Source organism: Acipenser ruthenus, chromosome 7 (genome assembly GCF_902713425.1).
Source record: "Acipenser ruthenus chromosome 7, fAciRut3.2 maternal haplotype, whole genome shotgun sequence".
NCBI classification, from domain to species: domain Eukaryota; kingdom Metazoa; phylum Chordata; class Actinopteri; order Acipenseriformes; family Acipenseridae; genus Acipenser; species Acipenser ruthenus.
Genome location: NC_081195.1, coordinates 3,577,521 through 3,597,843, shown reverse-complemented (window position 1 = coordinate 3,597,843; position 20,323 = coordinate 3,577,521). Strand labels below are relative to the sequence as shown.

At 38.8% G+C, this 20,323-nt stretch overlaps 1 protein-coding gene across 3 annotated transcripts; it reads left to right on the top strand.

The window, feature by feature from the left end:
• Window positions 1-295: 295 nt before the first annotated feature.
• LOC117416226 (solute carrier family 2, facilitated glucose transporter member 5-like) lies at window positions 296-17,291 on the top strand. Of its 3 annotated transcripts, none has more exons than XM_034027316.3 (12): window positions 296-519; window positions 8,572-8,670; window positions 9,463-9,623; window positions 10,104-10,228; window positions 10,729-10,874; window positions 11,455-11,587; window positions 11,953-12,140; window positions 12,301-12,411; window positions 13,009-13,110; window positions 13,683-13,758; window positions 15,589-15,716; window positions 16,600-17,291. In XM_034027316.3, the coding sequence occupies exons 2-12, from the start codon at window positions 8,626-8,628 to the stop codon at window positions 16,852-16,854; spliced, it is 1,470 nt and encodes a 489-aa protein (XP_033883207.1). In that variant the 5' UTR covers window positions 296-519; window positions 8,572-8,625; the 3' UTR covers window positions 16,855-17,291. The 3 variants fall into 3 exon arrangements, with proteins under 3 accessions (XP_033883207.1, XP_058882118.1, XP_058882119.1); XM_059026135.1 differs by lacking the exon at window positions 296-519 and adding an exon at window positions 526-1,438; XM_059026136.1 differs by lacking the exon at window positions 296-519 and adding an exon at window positions 6,460-6,618.
• The last annotated feature ends 3,032 nt before the right edge of the window (window positions 17,292-20,323 follow it).

Below are 20,323 nucleotides of genomic sequence, written 5' to 3'. Positions count from 1 at the left end.
GAACAGTATCACGTGTTGCACACACCAGTCATGTAAAAAAAGCAAATTATGAATAAACGGTATAATCAGTTATGGTATTATAGAAAACAACAGCCCATAGACTTCCCCAGATTTCCCCAGAGACTATGTCTTTAATGGAAACCTTTTACGCTTAAAACCACAGTGTAATGCATTTGCATGAGGAGGGTCTCTGCGTAACAGCAGTCTATAAAAAGGATCGGTATCAGTCAACAAATCAAAGAAACCTGCTATTAATCATGATGGGTTAACGGATGAAAAAAAAAGCGTCCGTGAGAATTAATAACTTGAAATGTAAACTTTCAAAGCTTAGCTGTTTTGTAACTCAATAGTTAATCAGGATAAAGTTCTCAGCTGAGAACGTCACTCGATTTCCTTTGAAGAAATGGAAACTTGTGCGACATCATACGAAAAAAAAAAGAAATAGACTTCAGAATGTGTGCATGCCTAACGACGGCGTAATCACATTTTAACAACCGGGAGTTTTAAACAGAAATAAAGGTACAATACGTAGAAAACAGATTTTTGTAAAAGTAGTTTGTTATGGATGAAGATTATTATTATTTTTTTTTCACAGCTGTAAGGCTGAGGAGGGGCTAGACAGGGCACTGTTTTTAGCAGGGTTTGGTTTAAACACCTGAAGTTACAAATCGGTACATGGGTTTATCTAATAATACTTTCCTAAAGAGTCTCGTCTATCTGCAAACGCCACAAATGAGGTTCAAGTGAAATGGGGTTCTTTTTTCACAATGTTCAGATCAGCTGACACAAAGTTGAGAAGCGTCGTCAAAAACACATTACACGTTTACTTACAGAAATAAACATTAAACCATCTAATTACTGTGTGGCGTTCACTTCTACAGATCATCGTTCTAATAATGTGATTTATTAATATTACTGCAGTCACAAAGGGTTCAAATTCATACCTCTGATCAGTGTAATTTGATTTGGTACACATAGGGTTAATCAGCGGAACTCTCCCGCTGCTAATTCCAGAAGCCATGCCTAAACGGAGTAAAGCTTTTAAAATGCAGTTAGCTAATTGATTTTTCTCCTTTCTCTTCAAAAAATCACATTGCATACCATCATGTGACCCCATTCTCCCATAACTTTTTAATGAGGACTGACTAAATTCACATCAACCATGCTACTCTGAGCAACACGATTATGCTCAAGGCACGGTGAGGATTGGAGGGCTTCTTGATATCTTACATTTGATTGGCTACTTGGATGTCAATCGTTCCTATTTGATCTTGCCAGGTTGTCAAGATTCTATGCAGTGGAAATCCAGTATAAATAGTTTTATTCATTGGATTTTTTCTTTTTTTGTACAATACCTTTCTCTTTCCGGACTTTAAACGACTTTTTTTTGTAAATGGCAGAAGAATTAATAAGATTTTCCCATGGGAAAATGAGAGGGGTAAGTAAATCAGGTGTTTTATTTAAAATTTCATAATGACTGTTTTAAAAGTTCCTGGTAAATTAATTACCTGTGATCTAAACAATTGTAAATGTTTGTATTGTTTATCTGAGTCCAACGGATTATCAACCAATGGTCAAACATTAGGCCTACTACAGTTTGTTAAGCCCCTGCCAACCGGTATGATCTATTATTTAAGAACATAAGAACATAAGAAAGTTTACAAACGAGAGGAGGCCATTCAGCCCATCTTGCTCGTTTGGTTGTTAGTAGCTTATTGATCCCAGAATCTCATCAAGCAGCTTCTTGAAGGATCCCAGGGTGTCAGCTTCAACAATTTGCTTGTATTGACAGAGTAGATAGAGGTTTAGTACTGTGGTACAAATTGTTTATAGGATTCACAGTCGAAGCAAAGGTCGTGTATATATTCACAACTGTCCAGCTCTACATTAAATGGTTTGGAAAGCCTATGTGATGCAGTTTCGAATATCAGATTAATATCGAATGTCAAACCAACTTTACCATGGTAGATTTTCTTGTGAGAATAGAAAATATGATGCTTTCTATATAAAACCAATGTGCTTGTAGATTTTGGTATTCAATTTGAGAGAATTGCGGTTTGCCTGAGTGGTTCAGATCAGGCTTTTTTTATTTAGAAAAGAAAATGCACGTTCATGGAGGCTTTACATGATAGCGTTTATTATATAGGGACGCTTTATTGTATTAATATTATGTGATCTGTAGGGGAGACCGGGGACAGTTGTAGCGTTTACCTTTCTCTCCATTAGGTCCAAATGATTTGAGCTAGTTTGACCAGACTTTGATACAAACAACTTACATCTCTCCTCTACCAATCCCCGTAGTTATCCTGTTTTTAAGGTGTCTGGTGTTACAGTTGACCCCATGGCCAGGGTCAGTTGTAACTGGGGGTGGGGTCAGATGTAACATTCTGTGAAGAATAATTAAATTAATAACAACGCATTTCATTTAACTCAAGAATTGAATGTTTTTTTCAATAAGATCAATTTTCACATGAAGCAAACATGTTTATTTTTATTGAAAAATCAAAAATGTTCACTTGAGGCAATTTTTGTGTTGTCCTACTTTTAAAACTTTAACATCCCTAAAAATGTAGGCCTTATCAAGCAAGAATATGTCACTCTGAGTCACAATTGTGATGTGTGAACATTTTGTTTCCTTCAGTGCAAGATTCCTGTGCCCAAATTCAGGTAATGGTGTATGGGGTCAATTGTAAAACGTATGACAACGCTATTTTAGAGCAATGGTACTCAACAAAATATAAATGCACAAGGTTTTCATCGTGGGTTCGATATAGAGGTTAGAGTAATTGGTGGGGGTGGGGGGGGGGGGAAGGGGGTAAAAGGCAACAATATTTTATTGTATTCTTATTGCAGTAATACAATATAGATCTCTGTGCAGAGTTCCGTTGAATGAGAGATCATTCAATATCAGCAAGAGACTAGTAATCACAGTTTAAACGTGTAAAAGCCAACCAGTTAAGTAGTTACCTGAAACGCAGGAAGAACGCAGTGCCAAGCAAATCATTTATCAACTGGAATAGAGAGGAGGTGCTGCACGAATGAATGAAAGGTGTAGCCAGTAAAGTTTGACCAGGATGCGGCTTCGTGGAAATTGAAGTTTAAAAGCATGATGTGTTGGATGTGAACTCCTTTTTACATAACTGAGCTTACGTATCTTTGCCCGTTTTATCATCTTTCATTCAAACAAAGCAACTCTGCACTGAGCTATGTATGCATTACTGCCATATCTAATCCATGATATAACCTGTGGATTGATATTTTGTTGAGTTCCGTTGATCGAAACTGCGTTGTCAGAAAGTATTTAAGCGGTGCGCTTTTGCCAGAGGTAATTCACTCTCTATTAGTAGTATACTGTATCTGTTAAAAATCTTTCTTTGCCATCAGCCCGGGTGGCTGTGGGCAGTTGACGAACTGCCCTGGAAGATGCTGAAATGACATAAAATTCGATGCTAATTCGGCATGTGCCCGCAGCAGCTGGGCACGTCGCGAACTGCCAGGGCATTTCGGCATCGGTCCATGACATATATAATAAACTGCAGTGAACTGAAGATTTTCTGAGGGTACGGTTCAGATTGACTTCATGTCACATAAAATGATTCGGTATCACAAGGCAGACATTATTCATTATTGTACTATGTGGCCTTACACACATAATGAAGGAGCTGAATCTGAGAACATGTTCATCTGACAGTCCATAGTAAACGTGTACAGAACAGAACTTTGTTCTTTGCTTTCTGTTTCAAACAGACTAAAAATGTGCTTCAGCTACACTTATTATCAATTAATATATTGACTGAGCCTAGTGTTAGGTCTTCTTTGGGTTCAAACCATTATATACTGTGTGTGTGTGTATGTGTGTATATATATATATATATATATATATATATATATATATATATATATATATATATATATATATATAATATATATATATATATTTACTTGTCTGTTTAAAATCTGTTATAAGCATTATGAAACCATGGAAATCCTAAATCCAAAAGCACTAACATGTGCCATATATTCCAGGTATTGTAGTTAATAATACAGAATAAAATAGAAACATCTTCAACATCTTCCCCATTTTACTGTGTCAGCATTGCTCTTGGCACATAACGAACGCCCAGTAAAATCTTTGAACTGTTTTTAGAGTGGTTTTTATAACGGTTTGCAGTTGATCTAAAAGTTTCTTATGCAAAAAGAAAAGGGACTTATTTAGCTTCCAGTACTTGGCAATAACAAAAACCAGCATAGATGAGGAAACAAGTTTATTCAGTTTATTCAGCTGCTCAAGTTTGGCACAGACATGGTCTGTCTGCCCATTTACAATATCAATACGATTGATCAGCTACAGTGGGTATCGCCATGCATAGCCACGTGCTTAAAGAGTCCCTCCTGGTTGGCCAAAGGGAAAATGTTTCAGAAAAGTTTATAAATGTAACGTTTCTTATAGTAAAAGCCAAGTCTGCTCTAGAAACAAGGAAACATCCAGCATCAGCTTAAAACATGGCATGATATTCACCAAAAGTGTGGCATCTGTTCTTTGACTAGGGTGATGCACTTTAATGAGCAAATATATTCCTTTCATGGCATTCCCACTGGCCTTACACACTTTTAAAGTACCCTAAAAACATGCTAATAGATCTGTTTTAGATGTATTAGTATGGGTAGCTTCCAACATACTGTATGTACTTAGGTGACAGACTTGGAAAATGTCTGTCCTAAAAGCTTAAATAAGAGTCCTAAAGAGGCTGTTTACAATAGCATATGAAGCACAGGGCAGAACAGCTGAAAGTGAGTGAAGAGTGTGTCATCTGGGCTGAACAGCAGATTAAGTGAGTGGACTTTTCAGCTGCTGTCCCCAGCAGACACTGTGGACTCTGTACACTAGTCGAGTATCACATCAAATGTCACTATATACCCTTGGCAAAATGTGTTCCGCTCCAGGGGATGCCTTCCTTTCTAGGTGTGTAATGAGTCATTGCGTATTGAGGAATCGTGATACTCTCTTTATGTGATATACCTGTCGGAATAGAGGTGTGTATCGTGACACAAGAGCAAAAGCACAGCAGAACACCTTGTAGTTCCCCACATGGTTCTTGAATGAAGAATGAGTGTTTTATAGTTGGTATGAATACATGCCCTCCCTGTCTCATTACGTTTTTTTTCACACGATAATCGTGACCTGCATATCGTTGTATCTCATACGTCATTGTAGCACAGTGTTACTACAGTCATATCATCCTGTATACAGAATGTTTTCCCTGCAGCTGTTCAGTTATTTTGCAGCTTTTTAGCTGCAGCATTTGGCTACATTGTTTGCTGCCATATCCATTTCAATATACATACCTGAATTTGAATACCTAGTAGGTACTGCATTTGATATTCTCTGAAAGTGTTCCTGCTATTAAAAACATCTTTGGTTTCACAACAGAGCAGCAGACGTCTGTAATAAGTTACATGTCATCATTAAAAATGCATTGTGTTTATTGCTGATCTAAATAAGCCATGCATATGCTATCCTCTTTCTCCTGTTGTAATATTTATTAGTCTCTTCCAGTTATTTTGTTTCATCTTGGTATTCTCATTTGTATCAAATGTCTATTCAATGTATTATCTCTCTCAGAAACTTATTTTTGGCTCATTTTTAATTAACACAGTGTAACAATTTTTTATTTTTTTTTGTTCCTGGGTGAAAGTGATTTACAGTATAATCGTAAATCTTGAAAAACTACTCACTTCTAAATCTTTTGTAGTCATTTTTGTATTACTTTAGTATAAATACATGTTAATTTGGATTCATATGTTGTTTTTTTCTGACTTTATGTGAACGAAAAGACACAAATTTGCCCGTTTTCTCATTGGAAATAGGTAATTTTCAAAATATCACTCCTGGTCACAAAAGCAAAGTTTGTGGGGAATAATAGCCATTTTCTATACTTTTGAGGCATAAGCAATTAGGAAATAACACTTACTACCCAGGAACAAAAATTGTGTTACATAGTGTAATCATCAACTTCAATGGCTGATAAGGGGGCAGGGGGCGGGGGCTGTGTCTCATTTTGAGTTTATAATGAATAAATAAATTGGTGGTAATTGCAAGTGTTTAATAACAATGTAGTCTATGTCCAAAGTGATTAAACCCAAGTAGCTGTTTAAAGGTACCTGGAAGTGTGTGTGTGTGTGTGTGTGTGTGTGTATATGTATATGTGTGTATATATATATATATATATATATATATATATATATATATATATATATATATATATATATATATATATATATATATATAAATTAATACTAATCAATGAAAATGCCATATCATAAAAGCAGAGTTACACTGTTTGTCATTAATCATATAGAGCTTACATTTTCTAACTACCTTAATTAATTTACATACTGTGGGGTGTGGTCACAGAATACCATTCTAGCTAGCATCTCAACACCAGGGAATGAGTGCTAGAGTGCTCCGATTCTTTCCCAGTTCCAATGTTTGCTGGGAGTGTGTCTCTTTAGCACAGCTCTGTGTTTGTTTCACTGGGGTTGTATGGCATGGGCTGAGTTGGATTTTCTAAGGAACATGTTTGCTTATAAATGAGACCAATGGAAATGAATGGAAAGGTAAGAAAAACAAGTTTCTGGAATTCCCAGGAATTTCTAAACAAATAAAACCAGTAGAAAATGGTGCAGATGATTCACTTCCCAGTTTCTGGGTAAACAATGGGGGTAATATTGAAGGCTGTGATTGCCAACATCAGTCTGATTGTCCATGTAAAGCTTGTGAAGTTAACCTGTGTCAGTACATTACACACAGCTTTCTATTACACTCAAATAACATTGTTCACGTAAATGTATGCTAGTGTAGAATTTATTTATAATATACATTTCTGTACATCATATTGCATATTAAAATGTCTGTTTAGAAACTATTACTGTATTTTGTTTATCTGTTTATTTAACATCTTAAGAATATTGGGAGAAAAAAGAAGATTTGTATTTGTTCACTTTTTATATACCAATTACTCTTAAAGTAATCAAATACCTAACTACCAGAACAGTCTATATACAGTACTGTACTGTAACACCTAGGAAGAACCAAGGCAGACACCATGAATAACTCTGCAGTGGCGTGAGCTCACATGGGCTATGAGCAAACATTGAAATTCACTGGTACCCATTTATTACTCTAGGTTCTTCTGAAATGTGAAGGTTTATAATCAATGTTTTATTTATATCACAGCGCCTTTCATACAAAAGTATATAAAAGTGTTGTACAGAACAAAACAGAAGAAATAAGTAGGTGGAAATTAATTTGGTCATAATTTTGTGCTGAATCCTACAATTTTGGTATTACTTTAAGGACATTGGATACTAGCAACACGATAGCTGTTTGTTGAAGAGTTTGCTTCTAACAACATTTTCATATCATGTGCCCTTACCTTTCTTGTTGGTTCTTATTGCAATCACTCATATTGTCTTTATATAAAAAAAAAGTCTGTTTAAAGGTGCTTTGACTTGGAGTCCAGGAGCTGCTCTTCAGTTCCCGTTTTCTGCTATAGACATACGGTATATTATGTAGGCTAGATCAGTCAACAGGACAAGTCGATCACAAACGGTCCTGCAAGGATTATGTCTTTGGGGCAAAGTTTGCAATCTTCCTCGTAACTGAGCATCCCTCCAAGTCAATCAACTCAACTTCGCCCAACTTCCAATAACTTTGCATCTTGGGGGCAAGTCATATTTAAATTAGGGAAAGTAACAACCCCCCCCCCCACCACCAAATTTGCCAAACTTCCCTGAACTTCTAGTTAACAAAACTTCCTGTAATAACATTTTATAACGCGAAGTACAAAGATCTAACCAGTCCGATAAAATCATAAATGGATTAGTGGTTGTTGTGTGAAATTTTATTACTTTAAATTTAGAAGGAAGTTGATGTGGAGGTAAATAAGACAATTACTACACAGAGTAATTCCAAATAAGGTCCGCTTTATTTCACACCCTTGATACAATAATAGACAAACACACATACAAGAATATATTAATCAGAGATATAATATACTCATAGAGACGCAACTGAACTAATCCTTACCCTTCCAAGCAGATCGGGAGAGCCCCTCGACCCTGGTAAGAGAAAGCAGCTGTCTCCAAAAATACCGAGCAGGACTGCGCAAATCCTCACGGCTGACTCTCATCAGAGTAGGGGAGGAACCCGTCCTTTTATAGCTTACCAAGTTAGGCTTCTGCGTGCGAGAGAGTAATTGGCCAGATCACTTTCTCGAGGCTCGTCCTGTGAATCATTTCTGTAAGCTATCCCTTTCGCATAACATTCTGAGAAAAACAAGATAAATTAGCAGTACAGAAACAAGTTATACAAGCAGTACAGGAACAAGTTAGATAAGCAGTACAAAAACAAGTTATACAAGCAGTACAGGTTATTACAGGGCAAGGGCACAGATGGACTCGAACGCATTTCTAGAACTTTCTAGAACATTTTTTTATTTCAGTGGTTAATATTCAGTATTCAATTGACACTGAGTCCAGGAGTAAGCCATGTGTTCTCTTTGTTTACAGCACCTCACCTCGTCCCTCATCACAGTGGCGCTGCTCGCCTCATTCGGCTCCTCCATGCTGTATGGCTACAACCTAGCAGTGGTCAACTCCCCCGCGGAGGTAAGGACACAGTCCTTGATCAGGTGTCCAGAAAGAACGTTCTTTTTATCTAGTTTAAATAGTAAGTGGATTGAAATGTTTTTCATGTTTTTGTTTTGTTTTGTTTTAACTTTTCCCAAATGAAGTCTTCTGATAAATTGAGCCAAGTGCAGTGAAAGTTGCTTTTCCCAACATTGCATAACTTTGTCCTAATTTAATAGGAGAAAGGGAGGATGTACAAATGAGAGAGCGCTGGAATTTCATTAATCTGTGACTTGCCGATACCAGATACAGAAATCCTGGCATCACATGCCAGACACCAGCCTGCCCTAAGCACAGTTTTTCACAGAATTGCATTTAAAGGAAATTAAAGTAAACAATGTAGCATTCCTTTCAAATAGATCATTTAAAATGTATCAAATTAACTTGATAGCTTCTGGCAAAACTACCAAAATCATGAGTCTCTCTCTGCTGTGGAGGTATCCCTATACACATTCACAACTTGTCAATTTAACAGCACATACAAATATAACTTTAAAAAGTGGACGGAAGAATAGCATTGTTCTTATGAAGGAGGATTTGGTCTGATGGAGGGAATGTGTGTATTTGTTTTCTTTTGGTGAATTAAAGGTATGTAGAGAATTCAAACACCTACTGTATGCCACTTGCTGAACAGTTAAACAGCTGACTCAAGTTAATTAAAATTGCAACAGATTGTGGTATCAAATTAGCAGCAAACGATAGGCAGATTGAGTCCCTTTTAAAGAAAAGTCTCTCGTGCTGGATATTGCATATTGTCACTTTTGTCTTCAGCATATTAAAGAGTTCTACAACAGAACGTGGCTGAGTCGCAACCACACGGGGCTGAGCGAGGAGACCCTCACCCTCCTGTACTCGTTTACAGTGTCAGTGTTCGCCATCGGGGGGCTGCTCGGGTCGCTGCTGGTGGGCATGCTTGTGACGAAGTTCGGGAGGTAAGCCCCAAACCACTATGAAAACGATGACTAACAAAACAGCCTTCTGACTAACACCCCAGTGTATGATGTGGATTACAACGTTTCCCAGATTTCCAAATCCCAACAAAACCAGGCCCCAAGGTGCTATGGCTGCAGCCGTTTCTTATTCAGAAAGGCAGGCCGAGTAGCGGGTGTGCAGTCACATCACAAGCAATTCTCTCGCTGAATAAAGGACCCACGATATGGAGACAGGATGTGCCATTGTAAATGAAAATGTTTTCTCAATTGACTCATCTGGGTAAATAAAGGTTTTGATTGATTGGTTGGGGATGAAAAGATCAGTCATTTGCAGCAGTACATCGGAAGCAGCAACTATAGAGGATGGGTATTTGCTAAGGCTTGAGTCATGTTTAAATCAAAACAGTCAAAATCAGACTAATACAGTATGCAGTCAAACAGAAGTTGATGATTAAAGAAAGATTGTATGAATTTGTGCAGAAAAGGGACGCTGGTGTACTGCACAGTGCTGGTCTTCATTGCGGGGGCTCTGATGGGCTTCAGCCGGATCTGCCACTCCCCGGAGATGGTCATTATCGGGAGGTTTGTTACAGGGATCCATTCAGGTAGGAATCTGCCTAACTCATTAATGAAATAACAGGGATGGAAATAAGACTCCTATTGCATAGCACTTCCACCCATTTCAGCTTTTACTACGAGCTTGATTAGCCACAGTGTAGAAGTCACAAGCTCAGGTGTGTCTTCTCAAACTCACAGTAAAACCAGGAATGGATCAAACTGCAATGAATGGGGAGTCTTATTTCCATCCCTGAAAAACTAGTCATTATGTATCCTCACTGTAGAGTAACTACAGTACTACTGCATCTAATATCATCTAACCCCACTATTAATGTAATGTTACCTCCCTGTGATAACATTTGGAAATTGATGTAAATGCATTCTAGTTTTACAAACAGATAAGCACCTGGAATACAGGTTAAAAAAATAAATAAATGAAATGAAAGCCAAAAATAATACCATTTAGAGCTTAACTAGCTTAAAACATGCAAGGTATTGTACTGGGATCTCTGCTGTTCTCACAGATATGGTTCTGTGTTTCCCTCAGGGATCTGCCTGAGTGTGGTGCCAATGTACCTGGGAGAAATCGCACCTAAGAACCTGAGGGGCTTCCTGACTCTAGTGCCGAGTATCTTCATCTGTCTGGGAGTGTTTTTAGCACAAGTCCTAGGGCTGGAAGAGCTGCTCGGAAAGGTATATTGTAAAATACTCTGTCAACTTCATTAGCCCTTAAAAGGTACAAGGGACATGTGTCCCACGAAAAAAAACGAATGCTAACTTTCTTGTTTTTGCAATGAGGTGCATGAAACAGGATTTTAAAATGTACTGACAGGTTGGATCTGGTCCTCCAAATTACACTCGAGTCAGTCTCAAGTCTCATGTTTTTAAGCTTATTTAAAATACTGATTGACACCAGCATTCCAGATATAACCTGGAAGTGAATTCGCAAGTGAAGGAGTTTGAGAACTAAATGCCCTTGCACCATTGCATTTGAATTTATTGGTTTGTAAGGAATAAGTAAACCAAGCAGGTAGGCAAGACCAAAACCATGGCTAGCCTTACAAGACAGGAGCGCCATTTTAAGATCAGTACAATGCTTCACTGGAATTCAATGATGTGACATCAAAACTGAGAACAAAATGACAGGCAGATCCATTCAGTATGTGGTAGGAAGTGTCAGTTATGTTTTTAAACTCAGTATGATCTGTAGTATTTATTACATGTTACTGTGCGCAGTACACAGTTTCAATGTGGCTTGTTTGTCTTTGATCAGGAGACGTACTGGCCCCTGTTCCTGTCTCTGGTGGTGGTGCCAACCTTCATACAGCTCATGCTGCTGCCCTGGTTTCCAGAGAGCCCACGATACCTGCTCATCGAGAAACGAAACATCCACGCCACCATCACTGGTAAGAACCGCCACACCCAGTGCTGCACTACCCAATCCTGTACCTGTCAGCCTCTACACCTAACACTCCATTGTGGATTAAAACATGAATAATTACTCAATTCAGGTTATATACAGTAAATGCATAGCTTACACGCGCAAAAATTTTTTGCTGTAAATATGTCCATATTGAGACATCCGTAAAATGAAGTTGCCGCAGATATTTCCTGTCTTACAGTTTTTACCGCTTAGGAGATGAAAAAATGCAAGAATGGTTTTGAACACAGCATTGGAATGTGGCCAGTGGAAACACAACCTTCATAGAGAAATGTATCGTTCACTTGTCCCTTATGACTGACTGCAGTGTCTCTCTGTCTTCCCCTGCAGCCCTAAAGTGGTACCGCTCCAAGTGTAACATTCAGGCGGAGATTGAGGAGATGCAGGAGGAGCAGCGCTCTCTCTCCACGGTGGAGACAGTGTCAGTGTGGGGCCTCATGATGGACAAGTCTGTGCGCTGGCAGTTCATCTCCGTCATCGTCATCAACATGGGCATGCAGCTGTCTGGCATAGATGCGGTAAGTCAGCATGGCACAGCAACTGTTTCTACAAGACTCAACATTTATATCTGGGATCACCTCCAATCAGTTAGAACTCTCTTGATTTTCAGGTGCTTCGCAGAATTGCTTGGAGAACTTTTCTGAAGCTGTCATATATGACCTTTCCCTGTCTTTTCAGATCTGGTTCTATACCAACGCCATATTTGCAAATGCCGGGATCCCCAAACCCCAAATCCAGTACACGACAGTGGGAACTGGAGCGATTGAGGTCATTTCGGGATTGATAGGGGTGAGTCTGAGCTCTGGGCCTTGGTTCGAATCCAGTTTGGGTCACGTGTGAAACAAGTTTGCTTATCGTACCTTAGTCCTGCACTTGGTCAAGAGAACTTCCAGTTCTGTCAGTCTCGACTGGCCCTCTGTAAGCATTGCCATTGACTATGGGCCCTTCTCATTACTCATAACTTCTGATCACAAGTTCTGTTTAAATTAGTTTAAAATTCTTCCTGAGCTCCAACACTGCTTGACTGTGCTACAGTGTATGTTACCCATTATTGCTTTAAGTAATAGCAGGAGCATGCCTATTTGGCTCACAGAGGGCAAGGGAGGAAATGAGAAATCTTTGAGTCAAGTCGTCTTTCTGATGAGAGTGCAGAGAAGGTGAAACTACAGAACAATGGAAGGAGTTCTTTATTGGTGAAATTGAACAGGTCTGTAGGACACAGCAGCTTTAGTAAACCATCAACATGTTGTATAGACGACACAAAGAATCTTCCTTGGTGTGCCCTTCAGTAACATGCTTTCTCAGTTGAACTCCTGTACGTCTTTATATGCTAATTACCCTGCTGTATCTCAAGTGCTCACAATACACCCCCCCCCCCCCCCACAGTGTTTTACCATTGAAAAGCTGGGCAGACGCCCATTGATGATCGGTGGGTTTGGTGTTATGGGAATTGGCTGTGCTGGAATTACACTGTCCTTAGTCTTACAGGTGAGTCTCTCTTTCCTAGCGTTAACCTGCTCCTTTTACTGTGACCTATAGTGTTTAAATATTTCTATACTGCTGGTGTAGAGTTACTCCCTGAAGCAGAGTTAGTAATACTGCAAAAATGGGGATAATTACATCCCTCCAATATTGTGGTGATTTAAAATAAATCCACCTTTTCTGGTACATTATGTGTCACCTGCGTGTTCTTTTCAAAATGTTTTATTGCACAGCTGAGATCGAGGTTCCACTCTCAAAATTGCATTGTAGAGGTTTCTTTGTCAAACAAATCGACACATTTCTGAATCCTGCTTGCACATCCCTGTATCACGTGCATTTCAATCCTGGGAACTTCAAATCCCATCAACCCTTAGGGAGTTAGTGCACACTCAAGAGCCAATGAGATTGCCTCAACTATGTGGATGAAACCTATCAAATTGCGCTCTCCTCTAGAGCACATGGTTTCATATTTTAATAACAATCTGTATAGAAACAATCTGTTTCTTATTTTGTCACATGCTCTCATGCTAAGCCAAGGTCTGCACTATTAAATCTAATTCTTTATTCTTGATTCTTAGACCCACATTGCCTTCATGCGCTACATTAGTATTGCTTGTGTGGTGGCAATTATTGCTGGCTTCTGCATAGGACCAGGTAAGTGAAACATATATTAAACCATATGGACTAGCAATAAACTGTGAATTAAAAAGTTAGCACCTTCAAATAAAATAATAAATGTACCTTTTTCTGATCGTATTGATTCAGAGTGGTTCTTAGTTGAGGTACTGGAATAGTGTGTTTTTTGTCTAGTACCATGCCGTAAATACATGCTTCATCAGCCAGCGATGGTTTGGGGCTTGAGAATATAACGTCCATGATCCAACCTACATTACATGTGTCTATGGCAGGCAACTAGAAGAGATAGCAGCTCTGAACTCAAAGCATCTTAACACAGACTTACCAAACAATAGCAAATTGCAATAAGAACTACTCCAAATAATGGCAAACACATGACAATAGCAAAGAATATGTCATTTGATGCCACTTAGTCTTTAATTAATTGTGGTGTTTGCTGCCATACGTGGATATCAGGAGACACACATTGAAGCCATATATATGTGTGTATATATATATATATATATATATATATATATATATATATATATATATATATATATATATATGTAGCCACCAAACGCACTGAATACCTTTTGCATATTCCCTATTCTGTCCTGAAGCAAGTAACTGCGTTTGAAAACATCTCCTATGGGAACAGAAAGTTGGAAATTAAAGAAAAATAAAAGTGCATTAGCTCTGTAAAAATGATAAATGGGATCCTGAGTGGTTTACACAATTGATGTATTATCAGACCTTCCAACAAATCCATAATTCATTCTCAGTCAAGAATTTCTATCGCTGTAATTACATCTTTAATTAGGATTTGTATGGCTCATTGTTCATAAACAATGATGAATATGACTTTTTAAGACGAAATCCTGCATGAACAATGGATATCGGACTAGGCTCCTTATAAATTTGACTACATTAAGCCTCCTTTCTCAATTATCATGCACAAATAATGAAGTGGCAGCTTCACTTGTTCCTAAACTCATAAGGGTTGAAAAAAACCCAGCGCCTGCTTATTTTTCAATTGTAACCAAAAGGGATTAGAAGTTAAGCATTGGAACCATTCTTGGTTTCTAGCATCAACAATGAGAGGAAACAAGTAGATTATAGGGTTGTGTGTGTGTTTGTTTTTGTATTTTTTGGTACTCGCTTTGACTGCTGACAGTATATTTTAATATAATTTTGTTTTACAGGCCATTTTACAATGATAATAAACATGTGAAAAGTATAAACATTTAGCTGAGGACATTACAAACACCATTATTTAATAATAAACTGCATGTCCAGGGGTATTGCAGTGTTTTTTGTTTTTGTTTGTTTGTTTGTTTTAATTGTACGATAGTATGTATACTTTAACAATTGAATTTGTGGAGCTGCATAATTCAAACACAGAGTATGTGATGTAGTTGGAACCCTCCCCTAACCACTATACTACCTAGTCATCGTTTTGAATTATACAGCCTCTGTGACTTAGTTACCTGTATTAAATATGTGCAGTGGTCTCAGCCAACACCCTGATAAACTGATTTGTGCCTCATCCAAGTAAATTTGAATGTGTTGTGTGTTTAAAGACCTTTTGATAAGTAAGCAACCTGGTGTAGCTGAACGGCACTATATGAAGACAGTTCAATCCGTGTTTTTTATTTTTTGCTTTTTGTCGTTGTAAACCTAATTTAAAAATGGTGCAGTCTGTTACCACTGTAAAGATCATAAAGAAACTCTTTTGGTTTGGAATGGAGCATACTGTACAGTGCCCTCGTGTTATGTGATTTGAGAAGGGAAATAGTTTTTACTTACAGGCAGTAAACCTTGAGATTGTCTTTAATTCCTGAACTGACAATGGCATCCCTCCCACAGCTGGCGTCCCGTTTCTCATGACAGCTGAGCTCTTCAAGCAGTCTCACAGGCCCGCGGCCTACACTGTGGGGGGAGCCCTGAACTGGATGTCTAATTTCACTGTGGGCTTCGTCTTCCCCTTCCTGCAGGTGAGCGAGACACCTGAAAGTACAGCACTGGAGTCGATCACTTTCTACGGATTTCAGCACTCTCGATAACCACACACAAATCCTTGCTGTATGTAGTACTAAGGACAGATTGAGCTTTCTATAAAGAACAACATACATAAAACAACATCCCATGGTAGAATATGTAGGGGCACTAAAAGAAAGTTCTTTGACAACCGTTTCATTCTCAATGTCTTCAGCATTGAGCAACGCAATGTTATTTTTTTTTTGGGGGGGGGGGGGGTTTCAATGCCAGTCTTTGTGTGTTTGTTTGTTTTGTTTCCCACCTATGTGCATGTGAACATTTAAAATAAAAAGTGTAGGAAAAACCTGAGGAGACTTGAGGTCCATCTTTTAGTACAACATAAGATTCAACAGGCTTTTAGTGCACTTTTTATTTGAAATGTTGTCTTGCTGGTACCCGATGAGTGAGACACCAAACATGCATCAGATCATCCTAATCTGCAATTCTGGTGATGGGGAGAAACTTCAATGTCTCCCTTTTGTTTCGGTCAAATGTTTGCCAGACAGTGCAGTACCATCTGGTGGTAATAATGGGAATAGCTGCTCAGCTGAATCACCATTCATAAATGTCAAGGACAGAATTTCAGTGACAAAAATCCCTAATTATGAAATTAAACCGATTTCATGTTTACTTTAAATTTCATAGTCATGTAATTCCACCTATTAAACCTGCTGTAGAATTACCCTCCAGGACCCATACAGTGAGTCAGTCTCCCGGGCAGTTTCAGCAAGAGAATTACACAGAGTGACAGGGTGTTTGAGCAGGTTCTGAGACGAGGGTAAGGGGTAATGGAAACTCAAGTATTAAAGTTTTGTTGTTTTTTTCCCCTCCCTGATGCAGATGTCAGCTGGGTCCTTCTGCTACCTGGTGTTTTGTGGGGTCTGTGTGCTTGTGGCAGTATATGTTCACTTTGTCATCCCTGAGACTAAAAACAAAACTTTTGTGGAGATCTGCCAGATGTTTGCCACTAAAGAGCCCATCCTTTCAAAAAGCCCCCCAGGCAACCCCAATGAGCTCAGACTGAAGAAGTTCAATGGCTACGGAATGATGGAGAACAGCTCAGTGGAATTGGACAGCTCTAGATCCTACCCCTGAGAGAGAGAGAGCTTACAACTACAGCTGAACCCACCAGCACCAACTGTGTTTGGGTGACAAATATGGATATTATGTAAATTTTTGTAGATGCAATATCTATTCTTACAGTAGGCTTATCTGAACCCCACTAGTCTGAACTGACCTACAACCTGAACCATGTTGCAGCTGAAGAAAGCAAACTTCAACATCATAATTCTGTGATGAGTGAGTAAAAGAAATTACAGCTGTCTCTGTTGTTATGTAAAAATGTCCTCATAAATCAGTAATAACCCCATTTAATAAAACACACAAAGACTACAGGATGTGTGCTGGTGTGTCGAGTGGCGGTGATGCTTCCAAGAGGCAAAAGGGTAATTTTAATCAAAACTTAAAAAGAAATTAAATGTTTAAGTGAAAAGAAATAAACTATTTACAAAAACAGCATCCAGCAGACAGTTGCACAGTTTTGTTTTTAACACAGGCCTACTAAACATTCTTCCCATTTTATACCTGATATCGGATTTAATTGACTACTAAATCTACTATGTGGTTTTGAGACCGCTAATTCCCCTGTTCTAACTAATGGTCCTGTTTTTTGATGTGATTTTCACATTCTCCTCCTTTTTATAGTAAATTTTATAAGAATTGATTCCGGACCCCGTGGTTACAAAGGTGGTGGCAGCTACACACTATTGATTGATTAATCCAGTTGCCGGTAAACATGATAACAGTATTCAAAACATTTCAGTGTCCAAACAATCTCCTTCTTTTGGAAGCTCAGTGTTGACAGGTAGGCCCCTTATGTTATAATACAATCTATTACAACTAACACACCTGGTGTCTCGATGAGGTATCTGGAATCTGCATGTTGGGTCATTTACCCAAGCATCAGCTGGGAGCTTGTAGGGACAGTTTTTGAGATTTGCAGCCGATAACTTTGCTGCATATCTTTCCTTAGCGACATTTGACAGGCTGTCCATGTAATTGTACATGTCTCAAGTGGATTTTTTAATTATTATTATTTATTTAGTTGTTGTCACTTCAATTAAATATATTATAGGCTACTGTTGTGTTCACAAACCGCTGTAATTGCCACAGGCTTAAAGGTTGCCATAGGTTACCATAGATCTGCAGCAAAATGGCTTCAATTAACATGAATTTATAATTCGCCTCTTTATCAGAACTGCTTTCTTATCCAGTCTCCACACACTCTTGCAGTTGGGGGTGCTTCCTAAAATGTGGCAGTACTGTAGCTTAACTCAACTTTATTCACATTTTTTGTTTTGAAAAAAAGGCAACTTTGTGGTGTTAGTTTAGGGAGCTGTGTGTCTGCTGCTGGGAATATAGAAGAGGCGGGCTGTGAGTACAGACGTGTATCAAACTTAAGAGTTCTCCAGAACTCTTGAAGCGCTTGTGTATCATGATCAGGGGGATATGGGGACTGTCTGTCTGTCCATCCATCCATCAGTTTGTCTGTCTCACTTGCTGAATCTTGATATATGCCTATCTAGAGAACCGTTGTCCAATTGAGATGAAACTTGCCAAGAACCTTGAGAGTATTGGATGTTGGGGTATATTGAGGTACTTGTCTGTCTGTCTGTCTGTCTGTCTGTCTGTTTTTCATTTTAAAACTTGTATGGCGGATGTAGGCACTAATGTCACTGACATGGTTCATTTAAAATTATTTATGGAATGCATTACATTTTGAATACAATTTAGAATAGATGTTCTTGTTAAACATCGAGAAAAATAGTCATCATAGACTACAATAATGTAATACACAATATTATATTATAAACAGGCAGGATAAGGGGGAGGGGGGCTTTGTTAAATCATTCAAATATTTCATGATGGATATGGAATTTCATGACACTTGCAGCATCCCCAAGGTTGTGTACAAACAAACAGCGTAATGGAGTTTAGTGTGACAGCAAGCTGCTTCTTCCAGCTTATCCATGCAGTCCATGTCCTATTATACGGACAGTTGAGTTTAATAGCCTTGACGTACTTAAATACAACAGCAGCAGAAAGAAAATACAGCCTGACTCTTTTAAAAGCAACAAAAGCCCCCCCCCGTGGATATATATATTCTCCTCGTAAATTAAGAAGTATGAATCACATTTGCCTGTCACTCCCAATACGGCGGTGTTGTCATGCTCAGCATTCTCTTCATTTGTATGATCTTAATTTACTGTAATTATGGTCCCCATTACCAGAGTACAGGCGTGATGAGCCCCTGTGTGGGGACTGCTGAAAACCAGAACTGTGTTTTTCAAGCTAGAGGCCCTTTACGATGTTTAGATGTGGGGAGGGAGGGGGTATCAGTAATCTAGCATTAGGTATTTCAGTACAGGATAATCAGATTGTTCAACGCAGTGGATGGTAAGTAAACTGGGTTGTTTCGTACCCCTTAGGCCGTCTGCTCCATCTGTGCCTGCCTTGCTAAAAAGCCCTCCGACTGAGAGCAGGATAGATAAATGTTGTCAACCGCCTGCCTTTCTCGGTACAGGAAGAAGGATTGCTGGGCAAATCATATCTATAGATTTTTTTTTTTTTCGCAAAGATTCCAAGGTCACTGTCTGAGCAGAGCTTTAGCTAGCAATGAGCCAATCACCTGCCCAGGGAACAGTAATGAGAGTGGGGGCGTCTGGTCAACACCATGGGAGTGTATCACCGCTCATTTCCAGGACTATAGAGCGCTTTCTTGCTTGTTCAGCTTTAAAGGAACATTTTTTATTAAATTTTTTTTTTTTGGGGGGGAGAACAAACAAAATACAACGATGTGTCAATACGCACTGCTAGAAGAACATAGCCTCCTTAACATGAAACATTATTAAACACATTCATCTGGGCTTTGTTACAGAGATTATGTTTTTATATTTTAAATTTTCTGGGGAATTCTAAACCCAGTTTCTAATGGCAAGAAAGGGGACAGTGTGTCAGTGTACAGAAGGGAAATCCTTCCCTTGGTGCTTACCGGTGACGGCCTCATCTATTAATAATCTATGTGAGGGGCTTGGGCAAACCAAACAGCCCATTTCATATTGTATTAATATTGCCTGTTGTAGTTCATGTCTTTCGATTGCGACGAACCAGCATGCTACTATTGGAGATCGTAGAGGGTACAGGACAGTGTACGGATCCCCTAAAAAATATGCACGGCTGAATACAGTATAGTTAGATCACTGCGTGGTAACTGAAGTCACTGCAGTCATTTTACAGATATAGAAAGGGGTGTATTATGAGCTTATTAACCCAAAGAAGGCTCTGATGCTGTTGGGAACATCAGCAGGTACCTAGTTAAACAGTATGATCATCCCCTCCTCTACCTGCACACTCCCATTGATTAGCCACAGTGCCACAGAACTGTAATGCAAGTTTAACCCAGCCCCAGTCTCTAGAGAGCCTGTGCTAATTAGAGCACAGTGCTGATGGCAGTAAATATTTCACTGTGAATTGCCACTCTTGAGGGAATTAATGCCTTTCAGCG

Bases quoted from the DNA above. Each gene is read 5' to 3' on its own strand.
- LOC117416226 (XM_059026135.1), top strand. From the start codon at position 1,394: ATGGCAGAAGAATTAATAAGATTTTCCCATGGGAAAATGAGAGGG. The intron at 10,875-11,454 runs GTATATTGTAAA...GTCTTTGATCAG, and splicing joins TGGAAGAGCTGCTCGGAAAG to GAGACGTACTGGCCCCTGTT. The intron at 13,759-15,588 runs GTAAGTGAAACA...TCCCTCCCACAG, and splicing joins TGGCTTCTGCATAGGACCAG to CTGGCGTCCCGTTTCTCATG.